This window comes from Larus michahellis, chromosome 21 (assembly GCF_964199755.1).
Source record: "Larus michahellis chromosome 21, bLarMic1.1, whole genome shotgun sequence".
Taxonomy (NCBI): domain Eukaryota; kingdom Metazoa; phylum Chordata; class Aves; order Charadriiformes; family Laridae; genus Larus; species Larus michahellis.
The window spans coordinates 5,610,998-5,637,656 of record NC_133916.1 but is presented as its reverse complement, the minus strand read 5'-3'; the positions used below and the strand labels follow the sequence as shown (position 1 = coordinate 5,637,656).

The following is a 26,659-nucleotide window of genomic DNA, read 5'->3' as shown; positions in this document are numbered from 1 at the left end:
TTTCTTCATCTCTTTGCGTAGACAGAGAGACTGCAGAGTGGCAAAAGCAGTGGAACCTCCAGCGTTATTGACACTCCTCTGACACCTCTCAGAACCAGACTGAAAGCGCTCTGCAGTCCCAGTGACAGAAGAAATGCATCAAGGTGCTGTAGAGATGGTGGGTTGGGGTATCAGAGAATGGAAAATCTAAAAAGCAGGAAGGTTCACCCCTCTTGTGAAATATGCTAGAGAAAGCATTAACCTTGAAATATATGGAATTTTTCAAAACAAGTTAAAGGCAGCTTCAGAAAATGGCTTTGTCCTCATTTCTTTTACCAACTGGTATACTGTTCTACAGTTAACATTCTTCTTTTTATAAATGTGCTTCTGAGTTATAATCTTCAGAGTTTGCTTAAAATAGTAAATAGAAAATGTCAAGCAACAGTGTGATACTGATACCGAGTTTCATTTTAACTAAGCAACTCCTCCTTCTAGACATTTCAATGCCAGGTTTCTTGTACAAGCTTTTATCTGTGCAACAGACTCCCAGTAAGCCACCTAAGAAAAGCTCACTTAACAGCTTAACCACCAATTATCACACCTGGTGTTACTCTCCAAGCTGCCCCCCCCAGACCATCACTCCACAGCTGCACGGAGGTTACCGGCTATATAAGATGTTGAAGGAGAGGCACACGTGAGGGTTAATGGCAGTGATATTCATTGCAGGCACCCGAGCAGCAGCACTTACATCAATGAGATCAGACAGGTCATGAATGTAATACTTGAATACAGAGGCGTTGGTGGCTTCCAGAGCCAGCAGATACTCGTTTCGTGCCTTAATAGCCTTCAGTCTATTTTCTGTGTACTTCGCTTGGCGCTAAAAGAGAAACCAAAAACAGAACATGGTTTGAAAAGAGGTGCGGCAGGAGCAGTAGCATTCCTGGTAACCCCACCGTGCACTGAACAAACCTTACCCTGCTCCCATAGTTTTTGTTCGTTTGGATCCCAGTTTTATCAAGACTCAAAAGAATTTAGATTAACTATTTAGATGTTTTTAAGCATCACTATACTAGACGGCTTTGCGTTTAAAGTCTTCTGTGAAACCAGACTGTGGGTTGGAGAAGATTAAGGGAAGACTGAAGGAACAAGGTGGGTTTCTGAGGTTATGGCCCAGCGCCAGCACTACCAGGGCGGCTGCTAGAAGCCCATAGGTAGTCTGAGGGCTGCCACAGGCACTCCACCTCTTCCAGCAGAAATCAGGCCCAAACTTGGTCCTTTCAGAGCCTCAATCAATCCAAAAATAACTCTTCACCTTTTACCAGCTTGAATCTTAGCACTGAACTACTCAAGTGACCGACCGATTGCTAAGGCGACTGGTTCTGCCCGAGAAGTCAGTTTGGAATTGCGTGTCTCCCTGTAGCACCTGTCAGATCTTAAGCTGGCACGAAACGGCAAACAAAAATCTTGTACTCTGTACAAGAAAAACATATGTTAACCATGACTTCGAAGGCAGCAGTTGTTACTTTCATACTCTAACCTTGTTTTAGCTTTTTGTGCCATGCCTGTATAACCTGGGATTATACAAAATGCATATCTGACTGTCCTAAAAGAAACCTGGTGCCAGCTTTTGCCTTTCCTAAATCTGAGTGTTTAAAAATTGTCCAAAAACTGAGACTCGCATTTGAATGTCACAAAGGAGGGAACGCAGTAGCTCCTGTGCTGCACTACAGCAAAGCCCCCTCCTCAAGCACTCTACGCAAGCTGCAGCAGCAACGCGAGAGAAGTACCTTCTCCTTCATTTTCTCTATTTTTTTGACAGAGCTTCGTCGAACGTGTTTTTCTTCGAACTTGACGTTGGACGTTGAGTCGGGGGAGCGGGGCGTCTGCTTGTCCTCTTGTTTCACTGACTTCCCAATCTGCTTTTCTTCCTGCTTCTCTGCCTCTTTGAGTTTGCTCTGAGCACTGATGCTGTCAGCATTGTACATATGGTAGGTTTTCATAACCTGCAGAACATGATACACAAGAGTCAGAGAGCACCACAGTTCAATTTGATGAGGAAGAAACGTGTCTCCCTAACCAATAAACAAGGCATAGAGATGTTCTGCCTTATTTTATCTGCATGACCAAGTCTTAGGGAGAACAGCAATACATGTGTCCGGAAAGCTCACAGGATACAAGGGAGGAAAAAATCCTAAAAAAGAAGTTACATGCTGTGACGCTATTTTTTAATTTGCCCAATGCACTCCCCAAAACTGTAAAGTTTCTTTAACAAAATTATTTAATAATAGCTGTCCATCATGTTTATATTAAATGCAAGATATTGTACTAACTAAGCAAAGGCATTTGGACAGTGACCAGCAAGTCAGACCTGGTTGCGAAGTTAGAAATATCTAAACCAGCAAAATAGGGAAATTTCACATCTCAAAAAAGCATGAGAGAAGATGCACGAATGAAAGCGTGGCTCTCAAAATGAATCTGAAATCAAAGTGGATTATTTTGCAGCTGCTTCTTTGTTTAACTTTGGCATGCGCTTTCTTGTACAATCAAATAAAGGAGTCATAAAAACCAAAAAAAGATACAGACTAAATCCAGCCTCCTTACTATTCAAAGAAAATTATATGCCAACGTTGGCAAATGATAGCTTTTCATCAGCAGGTAAGGCTTCAGAAGGGATGCCTATCAGTCTTTCATCTGGATGAATCAGTCCTTTAAACATCACAAGTCTCGAGGAACTGTATGCAAATCAGTAGTCTGAGCACAATGCCTGCAAAAGCAACTCAGGTTCTATTTATTTAAATCAAATTCGATACATAAAAGTACTTCTGTCCACCTTACGTAATAAAAACATTAATAAAAGAGCATGGTTCTGTTGCTCAGGGATACCTGGACCCCGTACTATATGGACAGCTTTTATTATAGCCCCTTTTTTATAAGTAAGTGTAGATAAATATCCCCCAAAGTCACAAAAAAACCCATTTGTTTCACAGGATAATCAAGTCTAGCTTTGTGTTAAGGAAATAGAACCAAAAAACAAAGGGTATAATATATAAACTAGCTTTTTTTTTAATGCACAAATGAAAAGCAGTTCAATTCACATACCAAAGCAAACATCATAATGATATAATTTTGACTGGGTAGCAAAAAATGCACAGTTGCATAAAGACACCCCAATAGTGTCGTTCCAGCATTAATAAAGACCCCACTTGCAAATCATGTGATTTATTTCAGATGAAAACCCATTTATACCTATTTCACCTTAGTTTGAACCATAACATAATTTTACATAAGTAGGACGCATGCTCTCTCTCTATGCAGTGATCAGCAAAGGTTCTCAAATACAAAGAGACGTTGTATTTAAACATGAAAGAGAATGTGAATGCAGCCAGTATTAAAGAGAGACTTTCTGAATAATTTACACACACACTTTCAGCTCCTGCATATGCTTAGACTATAAAGTAGGCATTTATAATAATAGATGCAAAGTAGTTTCTTTTCCTCTATCACTGAAAGTGGAACTGGCAGAAAGCAAGAGAAGCAGAAATAGAAATCACAATTTTAACGATTTTATCCTGCTGACAGTGCCACATCGGCAGCCACAAGCTCTGCCCGCCCCACGCCTGGCGATGGGGTGACTGCTGGCTCACTAGTGCCGGCTGAGGGCAACAGCACCGTCAAGGACCGACTGCACAGGACAATTCAGGACAAAGCCTGGCAGGTTAACAAGCCTCTATGTTTTATCTGTGTAGGGAAACTAAAGGCTTTGTCCGTATCCATTTTGCCTGAAAACAGGATTCTGCCAATGCTTTGGATACCCAGCAGAACAAGAGGTGGGACTATTTCTAAAAGTACCAATAAAAGCAATCCCACCAGTGACTAAATTGTGTCCAGCAAGAAATATCTTTTAATATGACCAGCAAAAGTGCTTTTTTCAAAGGAAAAGAAATTTTCTGTGAAGAGACAATTTAAAATTGTCCCCATTGGACAATAATCCCCCATGGATAAATAGATTTCCAGTTCCTAGTACTAACATTAAAAAAGTTAATACCCTATATGGCGTTATTTATCAAAGGCTGAATTCTGGAACATGTGCCTTCCACTGATAGAGAAATTATCAAGACTCAGTATTTGGCTCCATGATCTGTCAGAGCCTGGCATGCAGAAATTATTACTTATGTCTGTGTGAACTCCACTAACCAGCCACCTTCTCAACTTCAGTGCCAGGTGAACTTGGGATAGGAAATAAATCTCAGCTCCTAGAAGTCTGTGTTTAGAGACAGACCTATATTTTCCCTTAGTATCCCACCCAAGTACATGACTCAAAAGTTGAATCAGATTGTGCCCTCAATTAAAAATAATTTCTAGAGTGGGCAGTGCTGATGACAGGCCCTCCCTGCTACACTTACAAACCACCTTCAGACCTAGAAGAAATTGTCTGCCTTTCAGGAAGACGAGCACAACGCGGTTTGCTCACGCTGCTGTAAACCAAGGCTGCCCTAACTACAGCCACAGCACAGCGAACCCCAGGTCAGCTTCCAAGTGCCTCCAGCTTCCACCATACGGCTCGTCCTTGACTCCCTGTCGAGGAACACAAACCCTCTTTGCCCACAGAGAAGACTCAGCAACGCTAAACACTAGCGAAGAAAAGGAGGAAAACCCTAAACTGGATTCAGTGTCTCACCTCTTCAACTGCCATTTCAGCAGCAACAACATTTTTCCTACTCCGGAGCTCCCTTTTTTCCTAGAAGATTAGTCTGACTATTTGGCCTCGATGCTCTAATGAAATAATTTTCTTCTATACATTTTGTTGATGTGGGAAATTTCAGGGAATGCCCTGCTAATACTCTAGCATTGATATTAATGCTGAGTTTCATCACAAGGTTGATATGGCATGGCTTGGGAAACATCCCTGGATCATCTTTTGAAAGAACACGTACCTCAGCGTAATGACCCAATCTATCATTAAAGAAGGATGAAAGAAAAGACATTTTGAGCGACAAAACCATGTGTAGGTTCTGCTTTTAAAAGAGAACTAGCTCAGTAACAGCTGCAGAAAGCAAAAATTTAATCAAACAACAGGCTTTTCCATTCATCTGTGTGAGAAGAAAAATCCCCAAGCAGCACATGAACTTTTATGAACACATTCCTTCTCCTTCCCGAGGCAGTGCCTCTTTCTTGGTGTCTCCAATGGATATACTGAGAAGCAGAAAGCACAGATGGAAGACTATTACTCTAAAGGGAGCTGTTTTGCTGAAAGAGTTGAGGAACAAATAAACACAGTGTGTCCCCCTGCTGAAGCTGTAAACTGCCTTTTGTACGCTCAGACCACACAAAACCATGGACTGAAAATTTTTAGCGTATTTAGAAATACTTCTAATATCTCTTTTTAAAACCAACACTGCAGCTAGTAGCAGGTGTGCATTAAGGTGAGGTATTTGAGATGTGGAGCCAACACTTACAGAGCTGAAACAATATAAGGACAGAGTGAAAAAGTGAGATTTATGGTGCTCTACAGACTGGCGAACACAAGCTGCCTCAAACTGCAAAGACTGCAGACGTTTATCAGTCTTGGGGCTTAGTCTCTGCTGTAACAGCAGGCTGGGAGAAGTCAAACACTTCTTCCTTCTGCCTGAAAAGATGCCAAGAAGTCAGTTTGATTTACCGTGTAGAGTTCATTCAAGACTTTCATCAAGTCTTCCTGGAGCTGCAATCCCACTTCCTTGCTCTGCAACAAAACAGAGAAATGAAAGTTAATTGGGGAAGACGGTAAAAAGGTGGAGGAGGGGAGCATGCTCCACATCTACAAATAATTTAGGCTCAATTAAGCAGCGCTATTTACGCTAGCAAATCCAATAACCGCTCAGCCCAGAGCCACTTATGGTCAAATTGTACAACCAGTATTAATAAACTGAAATGTTAGATATGCACAGTCAGAAAAGCCTTACAGTACGGAGACAGGGTAATTTCCAGAGAACATGGGATTTTCAATATTACAAGCCTGGAAATACATAGATTTGCCCGTTTCAGCAGGATCAAGCACAACTATGAACATAGAACAGCTTGGTATGGAAGCCGAAGAAACACAGGACAAGAAAGCCAACAGGAATGATCTTCCTTCATTGAACACCGTATCACAAATCAGGCAATACTTCAATTTTAATCAATTATTAAATCAATATTAAATTCAGTTATTACATCTATTTCATGTATTTGCTAGGACAACAGTCCCTCTTAGATACTTTTGGATTCTGGAGTGGAACTGGCCGGCTGAAGCAGCAGCGTCCGTCGCAGAGAAGTTTGGGGGAGCAGGGAGATGCGCTCAACAGCAGGGCTTTTTGCCTGTTGGTACTGCAGGAGATGCTTTGATCCAACTAGGGTTTGTGCTGACTGCATTTGAAAGATTATACCGACCCGCAGTCTATTTTTGAGCACAGTGTTAACATCACTGTATTTATTTTTTTTAGTTTTGTATGATAAAGACAGAGTTTAAAAAAAAATAACAAAACCTGCTTTCAGGTGCACAATCTCTGCTTTGAGTCTCTGTGAGATTTACCAAAAGTTTACCTCTTCTTCCACAAAGACCACAATAGCCTGCTGCACCCTCAAGCCTGCTCTGCCAAATGTTCCTTTGCCACTGTATTTCATCACAAAAAGAACCACCACATCAACATTGGAAGAAAAATAAGTTCCTCTGACAGGGCTTTACACGTATACATTCCCATTTCCATTCAAATTTTCAACCAATATGAGATTTACCCCAATAGGCAAAGGCAATTTTTTTTTTTTATTTTTTTTTTTTTAAACAAGAAGGACTACAATACAATTTAACCATATCAATACAAGTCATTCTGTCCTGGGGGACACTCACATTAGTGAGCTGCCTAGTTAAACCCAAGGCTGTATGACTCATGAGCTTGTTTCTTTTACTAAACCGGTAGAATGAAAAGAAAAAAAAACCAAGGTACAGAGAGACGTGACTGGGTTGTCAAAACCAGCTGACACCCAAACTAGCCTGCAGCCAAGTGTCAGATTTTAAAAATATATTTACTTTATTTAAAGTCCTTGCTAGGTAACAAGCAACCAGCACTTCTATGCTGTGTGCGACTGGACTCACCTATTGCATGAGGAGCTGGTGCTGGCACACGGTTGGCTTTAGCTAATAGAGGAACAGATAAGCTCCTGCTTTTCTAATAAAGACACCAGAATGTCCAGAGATGCGCATCCGTAATTCCCGACGGCCGGCCCCTCTGTAGGCAAAGCCCTCTTTGAAGAGGTGTTTCTGCACGCAATGCTGCTTGTATGCAAAGGAGGGCGAAGCAACTTCCTTAATGAGTTCAACGGCACTATTAATCTTCACTTCACTACAGACAGGATTTCACGCTAAAACTCTCACTGCTCACATTCTGAAGAGCTTCCACGAGAAAAGCTGAGAAATACAGACACATCAAAAAGCCCGTGGAGCCAGCGATTGCTGACACACCTGGCAAAGCCACGCAGAGATGCAGCCACACGCTCCATTCTTGCCATCTCCAGCTGCCATGGCGCAGCACACAAATCCCCTTTTCCTATAGCAGGAGTATAAATGGATCAAGAAAAATCTCTGTATTTGTAATACAATTCACATCTTTCAGCCTACAGTTATTCAAAGGGCCTAAAGCCGATGAAGTTGCAGTCAGACCCAAACAGATGTTTCCCTTCTTTGCTGCTGAAGGCTCCAAGAAGTGATGTCCCAAGTGTTATCCTGTTCACCCCAACAGGCTGCTGAAATGATTTTAACTTACTGCTTCAAACCTGTGAAGTGGCACACATTATCACGCTCAACCATCCCTTTGAAATTCCAGGTAAATTCGTACCCATTCTGGTGGGGAGCTGGTTGTCATCCCCGCCTTGTCGCAAGCAGAGGCGATTTCCACATATTATAAAAATACCAGAGCTGGTGGGTTCAGAGCATTATACAATGCACCCTTTAAGGAGGAAAAAAAGGAAGAGGAGGTAAAATGGGAGAGATCAATCATCCACTCTTTGTAAAGCCAAATATTGTGCCAAGAACACAACTGAGGGGAAAGCTCCCTCAAAAACCCAAAACTTACGGATAACGGGCAATTATTTTTTACACAAAGTGTGGTGCAGCCCAGCACAGGGGGAAGAGGCCTTTAAGTCAACCTTGTAAGCTGGGTACCAAATAGGGGGAAATAGGGGTGGGGAGAGACGTACAAAACAGAGCTGCCTCTGTCAGCCATCAGACAAAAGGTGTCTCTTGGTCTGGTGGAAGGGAAAGAATTGTACCAGCGGCTCTGGAGAGTGCAGGGAAGAGCTACGGGGACGAGGTTTATCCCCAAGGTTTTTACTGGAACATCTCCCCAAGGGCCAGAGAGGCAGGAGCAGACAGACACGCTGGGATCTGTGACCTTGTCAAAACCAAAAAAAAACAGCCACACACACAATATCCAGAGGGAAAGGACTGATCCATCTCCAAGTGACATCCACTAACCATGTCCCTGCTTGGGCCGCACGGGAGCCAGCCAGCTTCAGCAGCTTGGCTCCTATCAAATGTCTACCCAGAAAAAAATCACAAGAGTCACTAGTGTTTAACGACCAAAATCTCAGAAATGCAGTCTTAGCCTTTGCAGTTCAATCTTTAGTGTTTTCAAACCTCTGTCTGTAATTTCATAGCTCTAATCATTCTGAAGTGCAGGAAAGAGATAAAGCACACCGAATTCCACTTTTTCTGAGGTTTTATTAATAAAAGACATCCAGGTAAGTAATTGGAGAAGCCAAGGAATAGAGCAGATGTCTTGTCTCTCTAACATTTCTATTCACAAAAAAACAGGCAGGCTTAAACACTCATAATCTAAGAACTATGTTTTCTCCCCATTATCCCACTAATTTGAAAATGCAAATGCTTCTACTGCTACATGTAACAAGAATAACTTTATTCAGTTTCTAGATTTTACTCATTCACAACCTACTAAGGCAGTGTTTGCCTGAGCAAGCCTTCGTGCTCTGCATGGTAGAAGTATATAATATCTTCTGGGTCAAGCAAATTTGATAGGTTCAAGATTATTTATTCCTACAAAGTTCAGGAAAGGAAAAATAAAAAGAGGTAATGCAGACAAACCCACATTAAAGCAGCATTTCTGCTTAAGAAGTCAAGAAAAAAAAAAATACATACTGATAATTTAAAAAGCAAAACGAAAAATATTATATAATTTAATTTTAAGTAATCTTTTTTTTTTTAATATTGTCCAGTTCAGCAGTGCTCAGACTTTATTGCGTTTCTGAGGTGATAAAGGTTTTATTATGGACTGTTCATGTCTGCTGTGACCCATTCAGACCAGCCTGGCATCACGCCGTTGGCAGCGCCACGGGACGTACAAGCGGGACCATCCCAGGTCAGGTCCTTGGCATTTTCATACGCTCCAGGCGCACGTTCCAAACCTGCTCCCCAGGAGGCCAGATGTGCTACTGGAAAAACAAGAGTCTGACACAAACGCTGACAAAGGGGAGCATCCTGGTTTTATTTTGAGGAGTCTTTAATTTAAAGAAAGGAATAAAGCTGGTGATTCCCCACCTCTAAGAGAGTTTGCAGAAACAAGATCTATGGTTTTTCCGTCTCTGAAAGCAGAAAAAAAGCCGGAGCTGCTGCTCATCACTGCAGTGAGATGGGTCGCCAAAGACTTTATGACTGCGTTTTTCTGAACATTGGAGATGATAAATGAAAGTGACTGGCTGGGTCTGTTTTAAATGCCCTGAGCACTGAACTTTTCACACAGAAGGAGCTTTTCAGCCGCACGCTTCACTGTGCTGCTTAAACGGCCTGCACTGGACCAATCATCTGCCTTCCACCCGGCTCCTTTCAGCCCATTTGCTTATTTCTTGCATAAAATTGCTCATTCGCTGTACAAACTGCTGAAGCATCAATTATGCGAAATAGATTAAAATGAATATTTTAATGCATATTCAGGTTGAAGAAGAAAAGAAGTGTAAGTGCCAAATTGTCAAATCACAAAACTCTTTGTGCTTCCAAATGAGCTCTCAAGAAAGAAACTGCCAGACTGCTGGACTGGAAAAAACCTTACATTAAGATTAAGGTAAGATAGATCACAGGTGTCACGAAAACAAGAGCTGTGCAATGAACACTGTTAATTTAATGCTGCTCTCCATACTGATTCCACCAAAATGAAAGGGTTTAGGAGAAAAAAACCTGAGCTAGTTGACCTTGATAAATGAAAATATCTTGGAGGAAGCAGAACGGTTAGCTTGGGAAAGTCAAAAGAACATGCCCTAGACATTAGCAAAAAAAGTTGCTGCTCAAGTGCCGTAGAGGGTGGTGGACTTGACACACAAAGAGAACTTTTCTGAGGTCCCACAGGGTTCAAAGTGCATCCAGATTAAAGGCTTCTGATCTTAACCATTGCCATACAGGCATAAGAGATTTGAAGATCATGCTAGAACGCAGCGTGGAATTGCAAATAAAACACATGCCAAGGCAAAACAACAACACAGTCTCTGCAGTTGCAAAAGTCTCCAGGTACCAATTTCTATTTCAACATCGAATTCTATATTATGTTTTTCAAAAGCTAACAGTGTTTAGAATGCTTCATTTTGTAAACAATCTTCCAGGAAAAAGCAATAAATAAAAGCAAATCTGATAAATTTTATTATTATCTATTCCTGGCTGTACCTGTCGCTGCTTAACAAGCCTGAGGAAGGGCTTGTGCAACAAAATCTTATCTAATTGGCTCCGATAATAAACTGTGTGCATGTGGGGAGGGGGTGTCGCCACAAACCTTTTCTGCTTCTTACCCCATCAGGGCTAAACGCTTGTCCTCTTGATCTGGGAGATTATCTAGTTGGACACACATCATTAATGCTCGTGGAAGCTGGCATGGCGCGGGAGCCCACCGCAGGCCAGAGGCTGGGGACAGAGAGAGCAGGGCTCCAGCACCACCTCACCTGCGCTGCGATGATAAACACAGCCTGCCTCTCCTCTGCAAATCAGGAAAATTAGCAACAGCACCCAAGAGAACAAGAAAGTTACTCCAGCAGGGTGACAAGAGTAATTGCCCAGAAGCGCTAACTTGCAACCTCAGTATTTTGCTCGCAAGCTGCCTTTCTCAAGCCTTTTCTTCAGCCTAAAACAAGAAAGTAAAAGCTGCCCCAAGCGTGCGTGCACATACACACACATACACGCTCACACATGCACACATACCCCTTTGTTACACCAGGGTGTACACGCACCATGTGCAGAGCTGTAGGTTGCTGCCACCCCTCGCTGGAACATAAATTCCCAGCACGGCGTGCCAGCTTCTCAACGGCCTCTTTGTTCCAGCCCTCCTCCCCTCCACCTCCCCTCTAATTTAATCAAGATGTTTTTGGGATCTACTGCAGCACTCACTTGGCTGTTCCGCATTCCACCAAACATTAACGACTTCAGCTTCAAAATATTTAGGGGGGATAATAAATATGAGAGCAAAGGAATGCTGTCAACATTTTATGCCCCGGATCTCAAGCTTCAGCAACGTAGTTCCAAATCTGATAGAAAGATGGTTCGGCTTCAAAACAAACATACCGTGAAGTTCACGAGATGCTTTCCCTATAAACTCAACAACAGCAGGGAAGCACTCAGACACCATTGGTGGGTGAATGCGTAACACACTGAGATAAGAGATTTTTATCTAATACGATGCCTAAAATTATGTCAGCCAGTGACAGGGCTGGAACTGGAACCCAATCTGCTGATTCTGAAGACCGCTCTCTAACGAGACCATTTCTCTACATTTTAGAAAAAGGAATAATTAAATATACATAGGTGGAAAACAAACATTGAATGTTCTAACATTTTTTGAACCGACAGTGGGAGTTGGGAGGCAAGCGGATTGAGTTCTTGCTGGGACCAGTGAGGAAATTTGCAGAAGCACAAGATCCTTTTTATTCCTGTCTAAATCAAGGTGACAATACAGCATTAGTTAACATCTAATTATGCATTAGTTAACATCTACTTACAAAGTTTGTTAAAGAGGAGGCTTGCCAGGTAGAATTCTCCAAGATCATACATGTAGCACTTAAATAGAACTCGCTAATTAAAGTTTAAAATTCTTTACAGGTAGATTCTTGATAATGTTCTTTTTTTCTTTTTTCTTCTTTTTAACAGGCCTGCCTTTAACTCATTTGCATCCAGTAGCAAATACGATTTATCACCTTCATGTTCTCATCTAAACAATCAACTACCTTTCAACTTTTATGGAAAGAGTGCTCAGCCATTATCGCATGGTCCCACAGAACAGGAATTCTGTAAAGACGACTTTTAAAGCTTCAAACTCCACAGAATTTAAATAAAAGCTAGGAAAACAAAAGCTATGCCATACAGTATACATGCATATTTTGGGTGATAGATCATCAGTTTCCAGTTAATGATCCATTATGCATTGGTCAGTCCTATTTAAATTACAGTTGTATTTTCTAGTTTTCTCCACCATTTTGCTAGTGATTTGTTTTACCACTATGTCAGTAATAAGGAATTTTCCTTAGTACAGCGGAATACTGTACTCTGAAAAGCCATTCCTACATGAAACCACGTCACACCGCTGCCTCCCATACTGGGCCTAAACGAGTTGCTTCCAAAACAACCCCCGCTCCCTTTTTCTCCTTTTTATTTTTTTGCAGAATTCTGTGCTGATCCTATTGAATCTTGGCCTTCGGGCCCTCAATCACAACAAACCGAGCAATTTTATGGCTGAGAGCATTCATTCTTGTTGTGAAGCCACCTACATTTGCCCTCATTGAACGAGCCACATGTGAAACAGACTTCCGAAGGTGGCACGACCTACCAGCAAGCGGCGAAGTCCTGTAAAATATTGGAAGTAATGTTCTGCAGTTCTGCTCAGTTTTAATGCTCTGCACCACAGCTTTGTGCCACCGACTTTCAACAATACCCTTTTTCAAACTGCCGTGATATATCTCTAGGAAAAAACGACTGGTGGGATCAGAGTCAGCTGAGTGACCTGAGTGTAAAAGTGCCATTACCTTATTCCTGGCTGACCTGAATTCGCACAGCAGCAACATAAAGGCGAGTGTACTGGGGTGGTGAAAGACAACGTCAGCATGCAGGAAATTAGAAACAAAATGTAATAACAATGGACTACTTTCACACATTCAATAGGGCCAAATGCAGTGTATTCCTTGCCCAATCCATAGGCAGAAGTGACATTTTTAGCCTGTAACATATGCAGTAAAATTCCTCCAGCTGTAGCCTTCAGTGTTCAGTACCTCACCCTGGGCAACAGGCTCTGATCCCGTCATTGCATCTGAGCGCGTACAAGGTGTTAGCAGCGTAACAGAAACCATCCACTCCAGTTAGAGGCGGCGGGTATCACCTCTCTAACTCAGATTTCTGTACTGCTAACGCAGATAAGAGCGCCAAACAAATTATTTCACTCCTCCTCTCTTCCCCTGTGCCACTTGTCCTAAAATTAAGCAGGTAGGAAAACCGGGAGATTTCGTTTCCCCAATGAGAAATCAGAAAGTATCATTTCACAATGGGCCTCTGTGTCCTTTAACTTTTGGGAAAACAGTAAGAAATCAGCATTACTATTTCCTAAGGCACCGGTAGACGCAGTGGGTAAGGATGCAAGTGTGAGAGCAGGGAGACGGCGTGTACTTACCAATTCTGCACCTCTGTAACAGTTTTAATTATGGCATTTATATATTTACGTGTTTACACTGTTATATATTTTTATATTTTTTTATATACATATTTTTAGAAGTGCCCAGCCTTTGGCCAGTGCATTTCTTTCATGTGTGTGGCTTTTCCATGTGTGGCGTGTTTTAAGATTTTTCATATTCTGGTACCAATGCAGCAATGAGACACACTGCAGCTGTAAAGTAGGTCATCTTAAGCACAGACCCCTTAAGAGAATTAATAATTCTTCTTCCTTGATTACTGCAAGGCTTTTAACCAACTCATTGTGGATTTTTCATTTCACATCAAACACTGAGCAGTGTACCAGTAGATAAACTGCTTTTTTCCATGATCAAAGGTATTAAACAGGAAGCAAATTTCAAATCCTCGGGTTTGTTTTCTTCATTCCTTCTTACAGGGTTTTCTCCCCGTAAGTATCATATGTGAACTTGATACAATAATAAAGGAAAGGAATGCTACGTTCTCGAAGCGAGATCTGTAGGGCAACCAGCCCTCCCTGTCCCCCCACTGCCTGACACCGAGGACGCGTCCAGCCCAGCAAGGCAGAGAGCAGGGCAGGAGAGGGTCGGGGCTCCGAGCACCTCCAGTGAGCTCCAGTTAACGCCGCTGCAAGGAGCCCTGAGGTAAAAACAGAGCAGAAGATGCATGTTATAAACACAGTAGGACCACTGCTGCACGGAAGGCACACGTAACAGCACGGCAGGCAGATGCTGAGAAGGCACCTGGCTCCGTTTAGAGGCAGAGCTCTAGAAAGCAGCCGGTAACAGCCACTGCCTGTCCTGAGGCCCCTCTAGACAAGGGAACTTACGCACAGGCAGAATAAATCTGCCTTTCTGCCTATCAACACTTTCCAATCGTTTCACAATTTTGTTATGTAAAAAAATGTCAAATTGAAAAAAAATAAATCAGTTTGTTCAGAAACTACTCAAACTGACTGATGCTTCTACAGTCCATTGTCTTAAAAAAATTATGTTGTTGGGGTTTTTTTTCTTAAATTTGAACACGACTATCAGTCTGCTTCTAGGGAAATCTCAAAGAGACAACACAGAAAGAATGATTAAAGGTACCAAATTAAAGAGACTGCTTCTCAAAAGCCTATACCTGTATAAATAATACCAAGGGAACCCACTAAAAAGATACGTCCGTAGGCAAGAAAACCTGATAACCGCGCGAGGAACAGAAAGGTTGTACCATGCAGCGAAATCAAGGGCCACATTAAAACAACAGGGTGATGGGGGGACAGAGTGAAAAGGGAGAAGAGGGGAAATCAAAACAGTAACCAGCTCAAGTAGAAGAATATTTTAAATACATATATATAAATATAAAAGAAAAGACTCAAGTTGAAGGAGGATAAGCAGGGAGAAATCAAAGGAGTGCTCTCCACAAAATTAGATGGAGGAATGAAGAGGAGCAGGCATGGGAACAGGCATTAACATCAAAGCAGGACAGTCCTCCAGGAGAGGGAGAGGTGACCAGAATAGCAACGCCGGGTGGCACACGGGCTTTAAACTTCAACCTTGTACAAGAGCCAGGGCTAAATCATTAACTGCTGGACAAATGAGAAAATATTACCTCTGTCCCAAGGTGTAACAATTTGTTATCAGGACAATTCCACTGGTTCCCCCCCCAGTTTTATTTGCGAGAGAGAGAGAGGTTATTTATTTCACCATTTATCTTCCTTTTCTTTTGTCGTCGTGCAGAATTGCACTGACACCGTTCCTGGGGCCAGGGCGCCGCTGAAGCTGAACACCAGATCCCCACCAACGGGGATCCATCTGTGAGACTGCTATAGCAGCAAGCCCCTTATTGACAACATCTTTTACTGAAACATAAAAGTATTTCCTCAGGAGAAACTAAAACAAAAGGCTCAGAAAGAGTCCAGTGCTCAAAGAATACCTACACCTTAGGTCGCACATTTCCAATAAGATATAAAACCCCGTTTGGTGCAAGCAGTCCAGCGCTCAGACACGTAAAGGATTTGCAGGGAGAGCTATCCAAGGAAGTAAACAAATCCAAGCGGCAGGGAGAAACGGGGCTGACACACACTGTACATCCAGCACCACTTCAGTGCTGGCTTTGGCAGCAAACGCGGCTTCTCTTATCAGCACAGATACCTTTGAAGTGGCTGGCAAGCTCCCAGCTAACAAACAAATAAGACCCTCCACATCGTAACAGAGCCCTGGAGAAGGACACGAACAGGAAAACTGCATGAGGCAAAGCCACAGACCATGCAGGCTTCCCATGACACTGCAAATCCAAACACCACAAACATAAACCCTCTGCAAACCCATGTGCGATGCAGGCACCACCGCTTCAATTTCCGAAGTTCACTGATTTCAGGACTGACCCATCCCGGCTCCACCATCACGCTGCTGTGCCCTTCGGATAACCGGTGCGAGGGGTCCAAGGGTGAACACAGGAGAACGTGGTGGAGAAACCTCAGGCAGAGACAGTGGCTGTGGAGCCAAGCCCCACATTGCCACCAACACCGATGCTCTGCTGGATGGGGTTTGCCCGCCTGGGGCTCGGCGCTGCTCCGGCTGCAGCACGCCAGCTCCCGCCACTTCCCTCCGCATCTCACTGTGCTTCCTTCCCAGCGCAGACCTTATCACATCCACCCAGGCCCTTCGCTGCCTTGAGGCTGGATTAGGGCTGCACGCTGTACTTCTCTCTCTCTCCTTTGAAAAAGCTCACCACTTCAGACAGTGCAAGATACAGCAGCTCAAGAATTCAGCAACAAAAGCAATCTTAAGTGCATCCTTTTCACCTTCTCTGCTCACCTGCTCAATCCCAGCAGGATACAAAGCTCTGATTCAAGAAAGCCTTACGTTATAAACGGCCCAAGAAAAGGATCTCATGCCTCAGGATTTTATTTCCACTGCCCTCAGCAATCAAGGATCTCTGTATCGCTATCCTCTCCATATTTCATACCATTATTTACAACCCAGTGAGTAGTTCCTAAATGTAAGTTACTAGAGCACCTGCAAGGCAGCCAGACACACATATAACTTTTTTAGAAGGTATTTTCCAAACAGAAGTGTAAAAGATAATGTTCCTTAGACTTTCAAATAATGAAGCGTCCTTATCTTTAATGCAGATTCCCCACGTAGCATGAGACAAGGACAGAGAACTCCCAAACCAGCAGCAAGATTGGCAGCACCATTCCAACAGCTACAATTTCTATTGGAAAACAGTAAAAAGCAAAACACCTGTGTTAAGCCAAACCTGAGTGCCCCGACAGCATCGCAGCTCAGGCTCTTCCTTCTGCAGGCTGCATTTCATCAAACTGCAGGGCATTTTAGCTTGGCTACACTGCATGCGTTAGACCAGACAGGAGATAGTGTAGAATCAGTGAACAGGCTGGAATGGCCACACGGCACAAGAGAGGCAGGAAACTCCGGTCTCCAAAGTCATACAGCCAGTTATTTCACTGACGTAGCTCAGTTAATTAGATCTGTGTTGAAGCTACATAAATTTGCCGAGATGCAGCACCGCACTAATTCAGCTCTGCCATTCAGAGCTCATTCACATTTGGTTTCTGATTGGGACCTCCGAATTTGCCTTCCACAGCTTCATGGAAACTTTGCAGCATGGCACCGTGGCATTATTTTCCATGTAGCTCGTGTATAAACTACATCTGCTAAGAAGCACTCAGTTTTCTAAGCTATCACATACCATGGTAGCTCTTCTCCATTAAAAAAAATGAGAAAGGATGTCTCAAAAGTTTAAAAAAGGATGGGAGAAATTAAGGGGAGAGGGAGGAGAATATTCTTCTAGATTTTCTCATCAATCGGACTAATTTCCCTTTGGACTAGCATGGTTTTAACTTCTGGTTAGAGGCACAAAAATATAGGCCACTGCTAAATATCTCACCGAGTCACCTAATTATTCCCCCTCAATACAGATACCGATCAGAAAGGCATCCCGGCTTTGGCAGGGACTTGCTGAGCAGCCCTGGATAAGTGACTCCATCCACTGGTCCCTGGTTTTTCATCCAGGAAAAGGTACCATTTGCCTGCTTATGGTCCAGAGCTATTCTGAAGATTGATTGTATATTGGGATATACAGCGTACTACAAGCATGCTACACAGGGGTTTTATAAATGGGCACCATTTTTTTTTTTAATCCCTGGAATATAAAGCTGCTTTGCAATATTTTAACTGCACACCACAGCTGTTTTCTAGCCTACAGTAGCTTTTGTGCCAATTCACACTGCTTCTTGCTGCTCAGGAAGGTAAGAGATTCTAGAGAAAAACCACAAGGAGCGGCAGATCCAAGTTCAGCCAAATTTCTCTATTTATCAGCTGCTATCTTATTCAACTACGTGACACTAGATAAGACAGGATGCAATTTTTGTTTTTAACCACCCAGCACAAGTGGAATAGTAATCTAATACCTGCTTTGGCCTTCAGCCAATTTGGTATGCCTGGCAAACAGTCAGACAACAAATAGTTGGAATTTAGTAACAAGTGCCTTTTGTTTGCGCAAGTTAATACGGAGTTTGCATTTGGTCTGTGAGAAAGAAACCAGAGGGGGGGTATTTTTTTATGGTCCGTTTTTTATTAGTTTTTATTCAAGTCCTACTGCCCAAAATAAAACAGGGCAAACCCATGCTTACACAAGAGGCTGAAAATTAAGATGCTCGTTTCCAGCCAAACTGGGATAATATCAGTTTCCATCTACTACTTTGCCGAGGCTTTTTCTCAGCTACTTTCCTCAAGCACAGCCCTTGTTGAAATTCAGTGGGGAGATTACTTATCCTTTGGAAGGATTAGAGGAATTGAAGAGTAACTGCCATTGAATAATCCCATGTAAGTATCTAATCAACCATAATGTAATTACCAGAAAGTTTTAAAAGGTCAAAAAGGCCTTAGTGTGACATTACTTGAAAAAGAGAAGGTTCCTTCTCTGCTTGGGCAATGTCTCAAAAAAAGAAGTAGAAGAGAAACAGAGTGTAACACTTGAATATATTTCTCATACTCCATTACTAGCCATTAAAAACTCAAGGAATACACAGAGGACAAGGAACACAACAGTGCACTTGCACTTATTTTCATTCTCTTATAGGAATCAGTCACCACCACACGCAAATACCTGCTGTAAAAGAGCAAACGCATCCTGCTCTCCAGGTAACACACAAGACGCTGCTCCTTCAAGTGCATCTTGACACGAAATACCACACACAATATTTAGCACTGTTCATTTTCTAGCAGTCTAAATGGACTGCATTGTATAGACTCTCTTTATCAGTTAAAGCAATGTAGTGATGTTAAGAAATACCTGAACACTATTCCTCAAGACATTTCAAAAGACTGTCAAGACCAGAGTGAAAAGCCAAGGAGGCCTCTTATTACTGCTGACTGCTCCTAAAGAGATTTTAATTTTAAAGTCACACACTACTCACATAACTCTCTCTTAATGTAACAACTGAAGGCAAAAAGACAGACATGAAAGTACGCCAGTATTTTTTATCAAAAGTGTTCCTCTCCCCTTTCTCTCTCGGAGGCAATGTGATTTAGGATGAGGCTCCGCAAAAGTATTCTTTAGAAAGCTTGAGTCCTTCTGCAACTGCCGTCTCTAGGTCTTGCAAGAGTAGAAATAGCTCTGCAAGATCACAATAAATTGCAAGGGGGTGGGGAGTGGCGGAAGAGAAATCGCTTTCAAAGTTCAAATTGCAATGTTTTTAATATGTTAACTAGCAGATGTTACAGCCATTGACAAACCTCTGAAGAGATGAGGCATTACCATTTAATAGGTGTTACGAAGCTTCCATATTGTGTTTCTTCAACTGGAAGAACAGATTCCTAATAGGAAAATACCCTCCCACACTGTCCCACCTTTTTTTTCCAGGTGGAAATCAAGGGGAGAGAAAGGGGACAAGGCTAACAAAAGAGACCTCAGCTGCATTTTTCTCCCTTTTGCAGACAAGGACAATACATCCTTTTATTATCTGGCATAGTAGGAATTCTCCTTAATTTTTCTTTTAACAGTAGTTTCTCCTCTACAGTGGATATAAATCTGTCTTTGGAGACTTGTTCTTCATTATATTCAGAGTTGAAGATCTGGAGGGTTTCTGATTATTTAATAAAAGTTTAAAAGTGCATACAAAACTGCAAGCAGGTGAAGAGGAAAAAAAACCTATGGCCTAAATTTAGACCAATGAATCTCAACTAATTGCTTTCAGGAAAATCGTAAAGTACTAGAACAAGAAAGTAACTAGAGAAACTAGAGCTAAGTCAAGCACAGCTATACATAAAGAGGAAAAAAAAACCTCAACATGTGTTAACCACAGTCAATAATAAATCAGTCCACCAGAAGTAATAGCTAAAACTTTGTATTTCAAAAGGTCCAAACAAAAGAGACATGCGTTCTAGCATTCCGTTACCTTCTTGAACAGGCGCCCCGAATCCTCGCTGACCTGGACAAAGCGTGGGATGATGTTGTTGAGATAGATGTCACTGAGCGTGGTGTGATCCCTGCTTTCCCGCTTCACCTGATTTAGCAGGAGATTCCAGCAATTGACTGGCGATAGCACATTCTGATCCTTCCTAGAAAGGACACAAAATAGAAACAAGAATTGGATAGGACTACCTGAAGCGGACAAAATGATTCTGTTCACGATGTTCTGTATCTATAAACGCTAGAAACCCAGTTCAGTACATGTGGTTCTGCCGAGGGAGAGGAGAGCAGAGAAAGGCTCTAAAATTGCTATTGTACATACAGAAAATATGCTCTCGATTACACACACACCACATGGCCATGGGCTTTTGTCCCCCAACAAGCAGATCAGGCAAGTGCAAGCTACAGTATGCCAAACGTAGGCTCTAATTTTTTCTTTTGAATCCAAGAATTTGTGCATAAATTGCAGTGCCTGAGGGAGAGTGATGGCTCCAGTCTCTGACAATAGGTTTCACAGTGCCCTCTCAGGCAGTTGCGACTTAACCACAATAGAAAGATTTCAAGCATCCAGTTAGCTAAATAGCATCTGCATAGGAAACAAAATGTTATGTTTCATGTACAAACACAATTATGTGCAAACATCTATCTCTGTCCTGTGCAAAAGAGAAAGCACCATTCATACAACAAGATTTATTTTCTCATCTTTGAACTTTCTTCACCTTATTACGGCTGATTCACTTTGCACCCTGCAAATAAGCAATACACAGGGCAAAAGGGGAGATGAGAGGAACCTCCGTTTCTTTGGATCAACATGTCACCTACTGAAAGGAGTAAGTCATTTCCTAAGGCACTGTTTCATAGTAGATGAAAGGAGGACATTAGCAGTGATTTTGCATGGTCCCGCAGCAGCGTTTGGAACTGGCAGACCCAGGTGAGTCTTAACTACAACATTCACTTCCCTCTGTTTGCCATTTGTTTACAGTACAATAATATTTATTTAGAAAAGAGACAGTCAAATCCTTGGTGGAAAGCCAAAGCTGCTCTTGATTACTGTATGCAATTGTATCAGATTTCTTTCCTCTTAAAAGAAATGCAGTTTAATTTCCATTGAAAAAGGGAATATTCTGCACTTAAAAGGCCAGCAATCTCTGCTGCAAGAGATGTCTGACATTGTGAAAATTAAGCCATGGCAGACTTTCATTACCCTACTTGACATCAGCAGTTGGATTTGTAGTGCAGTATGGATAATTTTAGATAAAGAAGAATAGTTTCATAACAGCTGATCTTGATGCTTTGTTTCTTTTCCTTAAAAAAAAGAAAAGCTCAGGAAATGACTGCAGCTTGTGATCTGGACTGCTTCGAGGTTTGGAGCGTGCGTGTATAGTGGGAGGTGCTATATAAAGGTATATAAAAAGGATTCTGGGCTTTTGGTTCTCCTGGTGTTTTGAGTAAAAAAAAAAAAAAGAAAAAAGAAAATAAAGTGTGAGAAGGCATAGATTTTATTTAGAGACAATATTTTCTCTTGTATTCTTGCATCCTGTATTGCAGATACTGCTGACGCGCAAAACCAGATGGAACGATCAAAATGCAGAACTGTACAAGGTTGAAACTGCCAGATGTTAAGCTATATAAATCAAATAGTTGCCCCCCGATCTGCAATCAGTGTTTGCAGCATACCATTTGTTTTGTTAATATGCCAGCGAGCTAATTTGTAACTGTGAGACCCAGCTAATAGAATTGTGAATCTACGGGTATGACGAGGCTGCAGCCAGCCCTCGAATGGCACCCGCGCAGGTAAGGAGCTGTACGCTCTGCTTCCTGCTGAAACGGAGATAAAAACTGCCACCACGAGAGAAGGTAATATACACATTAAGGTGGTTTTTTTTTATTTAGGTGAGACAAGAAAAAACACACAGCTTTCTTCCACTAAAGAGAGGGCAGGAGGAGGAAAGGCATCTCCAGAAAGAGCTCCTCCAAGGAGCAGCGCAGGGTCGGAGGTGTACACACCATCTCTACCAACAGACAGGTAGAAGATGGGAAGCAAATTAACTAAGATAGTATTATGGATGGTTGTAAAGAGAATTTTTATGAAGAACGGTATTAAAAGATGTTGAAAGTTGGTCGGTTTGCTCCTTTACCCCAATGATATCAAAGTACTTTACACACTGACTTAGTATTTGCTCTCTAAAGCTGGATTCACTTGCTACAGCAAGAGAAAATTTAACAACTAGCACAAAAAGTCTGGCGATGAAACTTAGGAACAAGAAGCTCAGACTCTCCACCAGTTGATCTTGTTCTAGCTGTTTGAAATCCTGCCTCAAAACCCTTAACAGCCTGTTGCTACTTCATCACTTTGCTGCTTCACTCCTTTCCTAAGACCAGTGCAGCCACAGATCTCCTCTGGGCAGTCAGAAGTCATCCAGCTAGCATTTGTCTGCACAAACTGCCAACCCAAAAACACCCAGCTGTTCTGATCCTTAGTATCTCCCATCACATTCTCCATCTCATTATGAATTTTTGCTACCTACTCCACCAGAAGCACCTGGCTGATCACAGATGCCCCCAGCGAGGCTCAGTCCAACCCCACCTTGAGCAGCTTGGAAGAGCTGTGAGCAAGGACCAAGAATTATGACTGCAGACAAGAATACACGGAAGGGAATGGAGAGCAGCATGGTAGGAGTGCCATGCTTTCCAAAGAAAACTGAAGCACCAAATGGGAACCAGAAGAGATGCAATAGTTAACTGGACAATTCCCAGCTGTCCAGGCTGCCCTACCACAACACCCGAAGCTATTCTAAGGCAGCACATAGCAGGAATACCAAGAGCCCATGAAAAGGATGGTGAGTAAAATTGCTGGTGTCTAATGGCGCCAGATGGGTTGTTGACACACTCCGTGTGGTTAGACATGAAAGGCCATTCCTGCAGGAAAAAAATAATCGCAATCCCACATGCTTCCAATCCGCGACCGGGATTGTCACCTTCGGGTCTGCACAGCGAGTGCCGCACCCTGAGCTCAACCTCATGCAACCACAGCCCTGCACGCTGCAAGATTTTTTTCCTTTAAATTCCTTTAATTTCTTGGTGTCTGTTGGTTTCGCTAACCCCTTCAGTACCTTGGTAAAATCATCTGTCTTGCTTTTGTACAGGTTCAGTGCTTTCACAGCAAGGTTTTTTACAGGACACGAGGCAAAATCTCTCCTTCCTTATTTTCTTATGACAATTTTTCTAGCACTGGCAGAACACAGATAAAGGCAGGTCTTAAGACAGAAGTGAAACAGAAAAGGAAAGAGGCAGTTACTTGCTGCAGACCTTCCCAGTAGCCTTTAAAACTACACACACATTAACTGTTAAAGCACCTCTAAAAACACAGTATTTTCTGGGGTGGAACATGGCAACAGTTTTCACAACACAGAGCAGAAGTTATACAACTGTTTACAACAGACCCTTTTCTATCATAACCACAAGCAGATGGCAGAGAAGCAAATTGCTATTTTCATTAACCATTTCAATTCTCAAAGGAGCTGGCAAATATACTCTGCTTCCAGTTTCATGTCACCACAGAGGAGGGATGAAAAAAGGAAGAAAAACAGCAATAGGGACCACTGGGTATAATCAAGAGTGAGCTCAATTTCCACAGATCCTGCAGAATGACCGGAGTCACTATTCACCCTTAAGAAGTAAAATTGATGAGATCAACCCAAAACTTTAGGACCTGGATATGAACCTTCCCAAAGAGCTGGCGATTTCACATTCACAATAGCTGTTTGACTCAAACTTCCCGCACAAGGAGAGGAGGAGGAGGACGAGGAAGATGCCAAGATCCAGGTTTATTTCAAGCACAATTTATACTCATTTAAAGATTGTGTGATGATAGTGAATCTGGAGAGTTTATTTAGGCTAGCCTAAATTACACCAGATCACAGCAATCAAGGGTGTTTGGGAGCAGGAAGAGGAAGTTGTGCACAGATTTTTTTTAAGGAACCACAAAGTATGAAGCTCTGTGGTTTCTCGGGTGTTATCTTGATCGGGTCCTGTGCAACTTCCACTTCAAAGGTTTCAGTCGATCTCAAAAGATCATAAGGGAAGATTGAGTCCCAAGTATCTGAAATGTTTTAATTAAATTACTCATTCATACAAGGAACTCTCAGACAGTCCAAGATTTATCTGCTTCGAGGCAAGCAGGAGAGAGCGACAAAGGCCAGCAACACTTAGTTGGGCATTGCAAGGTAACCCCGTTCAGAGCAACAGCAGAAAAATTACCTTAAAAAAAACCCCTCCTCCCCCACCAACTGGATTAAAAACAAAAAAACCCCACCAAAACAGAAAGCCAACCCCACACCCACAAACCAGGAATAGGAATATTGGGTTTCCATAAGGAGCAGAAGATGAAGGAATGAGTCAAATGAGAATGAAAATATTACTAAATAGGAAGAGAGAAACATTTAAATTAATATAGGCATGTCACATCATCCATGTGAACAGATGACTTCTCTGATCTTCCTTCCCTTCAAACTGAGGTTTTTAAAGCAAGTCTCCTGGTGGTACACAACAACAACAACAAAAAAAAAAAAAAAAAGAGAGAAGTTTCCCGTCCCACCTCCCTGCTCCCCCAAAATAATCAGGATCTGTTTCCTAGAGGTGTGCAACAGCCACTTCCAGTACTAGTACCTCCTGAATAGTGCTCTGGATCCTGATTTATTTCCCACTCTGTAGAGTACCCTGCGTACTGCTGCTCCCAAACCGCCAGCGACCTGCCAGCCCAGCTCACCTGAACTGCCTGCTGAAATTAGGTACGACGTGAAGGGAGAGATGAAAGAGTTATTTTCAGATCTGTGCAACTGTCAAACTGTCAGAGCTAGACCAAGTGTCAGAGCAGAGGTAATTGTTTCTGTATATACTTTTTCAAACCTGTCTGAATTTTTCCCTCTGCAGTGTGCTCTGTAAGAGTAGCTACGATCATACCAACCAACGCAGTGCGATACTGGGATCACTGATATGATGAAAAACAGCACAAAGATCCTTCCTGGGGTTGTACATCAATTTTTGATGGTCTTGTATTCCCAGCTCTTCGGGTTCACTGAGGTCTCTGAATAAATGAACGTGTCATACTTAGAAAAACCTTACAAATGTTGTTATTTGACAAAAATTCAGAAAAAAAAACACATTCAGAACTCAGCTCCATCAAAAAGAATCACAGGTCAAAATATTTATCAATTAAAATTAAATAACAATAACAACAACGTAACCGAAGTCCATGTGACCCAAATGCTTTTGTTGATACCTCCCTCACAGCCTGCATCATCTCTCCTTTAAAGAAATCATTTCACTTTAAAGAAAATTAAAGTTGAATTGCAACATTTGATTTCCCCTTAAAGTGTTCCTGACACAGCTCAGTGTTAACTGTAAATTTTGAGAATTACAAGCATGGACATACACGCTGCTCCCTGCCCTTCTCTTCCAAAAGATTCCAGTTATGAACATCTGTTGTTTACAAGTGCTCAGCCTGAAGGTTGCCAGACTTATTCTGCATCTTCTACTTCAAGGCAAAGGCTGCCAGAAAGCCATCTGAATTTCATGCTGGGATATCCTGGACATTCAGCTCTCCAGCTGACAATTGCTATTCAGTATCCTCCTTCCAAAGATTATTCTGACATGGCCTTAAAATAGCATTGTCTTTTCATTTTTTTTCTTCCCTTTTTTTTTTTTTCCTTTTTTTTTTTTCTCTTTTTTATTTTCTCCAATTTCTCCCTTGAAAGGAATCACTCAAGTTTGCCACGGCTTTCAATATTGTTAACTGATTATTTGAATAGGCAGATGCCTTTAGAACAAAATCATATGAAATAAGAGAACTGAAGTCTGGAGTTCAAGGCCCCAGGGTTTCGGGGCAGCGGGACAGAGCCTTCCCCCGAGGATGGGGGTCAGACCCACACCCAGCGCTGCTGCCTGCAGGGACCCCAAGACGCAGCATCAAAGGCAGACACCTGCTGAGATCGGTGCTCAGATTTAACTGCTACACAAGAGACCTTTCGTTAGGCAGATCTTTAAGGAGCGATGACGACACCAAACTTGTGACCAACAAGCTCTTGTAACAACAGGAGTTGTAAGATTTCAGCTGTGAAATGCATTTTTTTTCCTCCAGTCCTTACATCTCGCGCAAGGATATTTACTAACAGGTACTGAAGAAGCCTTGCCACATATATATGGTTTTTATGACTATTCTCCTTAATAATCCGTTCTAATTGAAAAAACATTTTTAAAAGAGAATAGACAAAGCGAGGTCTAACAGCCATGGTAGAGTAGTTAAAAGCAAGTAAAACCTGGGATATATCCAACTGTCATCAACTTGTATGTCACCTTGGCTAAACCAATCTGTTCCCCGTCTTCGAAGATATAAAATGAGAATAACATACACCTACTCCTGCAAATCATTTTAAGGTGCTCCAGTAAAGCTACCTTCAAACTATGCAATGTGCAAGCACCCTTTAAGCCCATCACTGACTATACAGTTTGCTGTCAAGACCCAAGCACCTACATTTCAAAACCCATAAGAAAAATGTAGCCACCCGATCAGCTTATCCTCTG

At 42.2% G+C, this 26,659-nt stretch overlaps 1 protein-coding gene across 5 annotated transcripts in view; it reads right to left on the bottom strand.

Moving 5' to 3' along the window:
- SRGAP2 (SLIT-ROBO Rho GTPase activating protein 2) overlaps positions 1-26,659 on the bottom strand; it is a 108,401-nt gene that overhangs the window by 41,105 nt on the left and 40,637 nt on the right. For all 5 annotated transcript variants that reach the window (XM_074563983.1, XM_074563985.1, XM_074563986.1 and 2 more), the window contains exons 4-7: positions 20,064-20,226; positions 5,639-5,701; positions 1,767-1,982; positions 728-856 (exon numbers count right to left, since the gene is read on the bottom strand). In XM_074563983.1, coding sequence (XP_074420084.1) covers positions 728-856; positions 1,767-1,982; positions 5,639-5,701; positions 20,064-20,226 — 571 coding nt within the window. The remainder of the gene's footprint in view (positions 1-727; positions 857-1,766; positions 1,983-5,638; positions 5,702-20,063; positions 20,227-26,659) is intronic.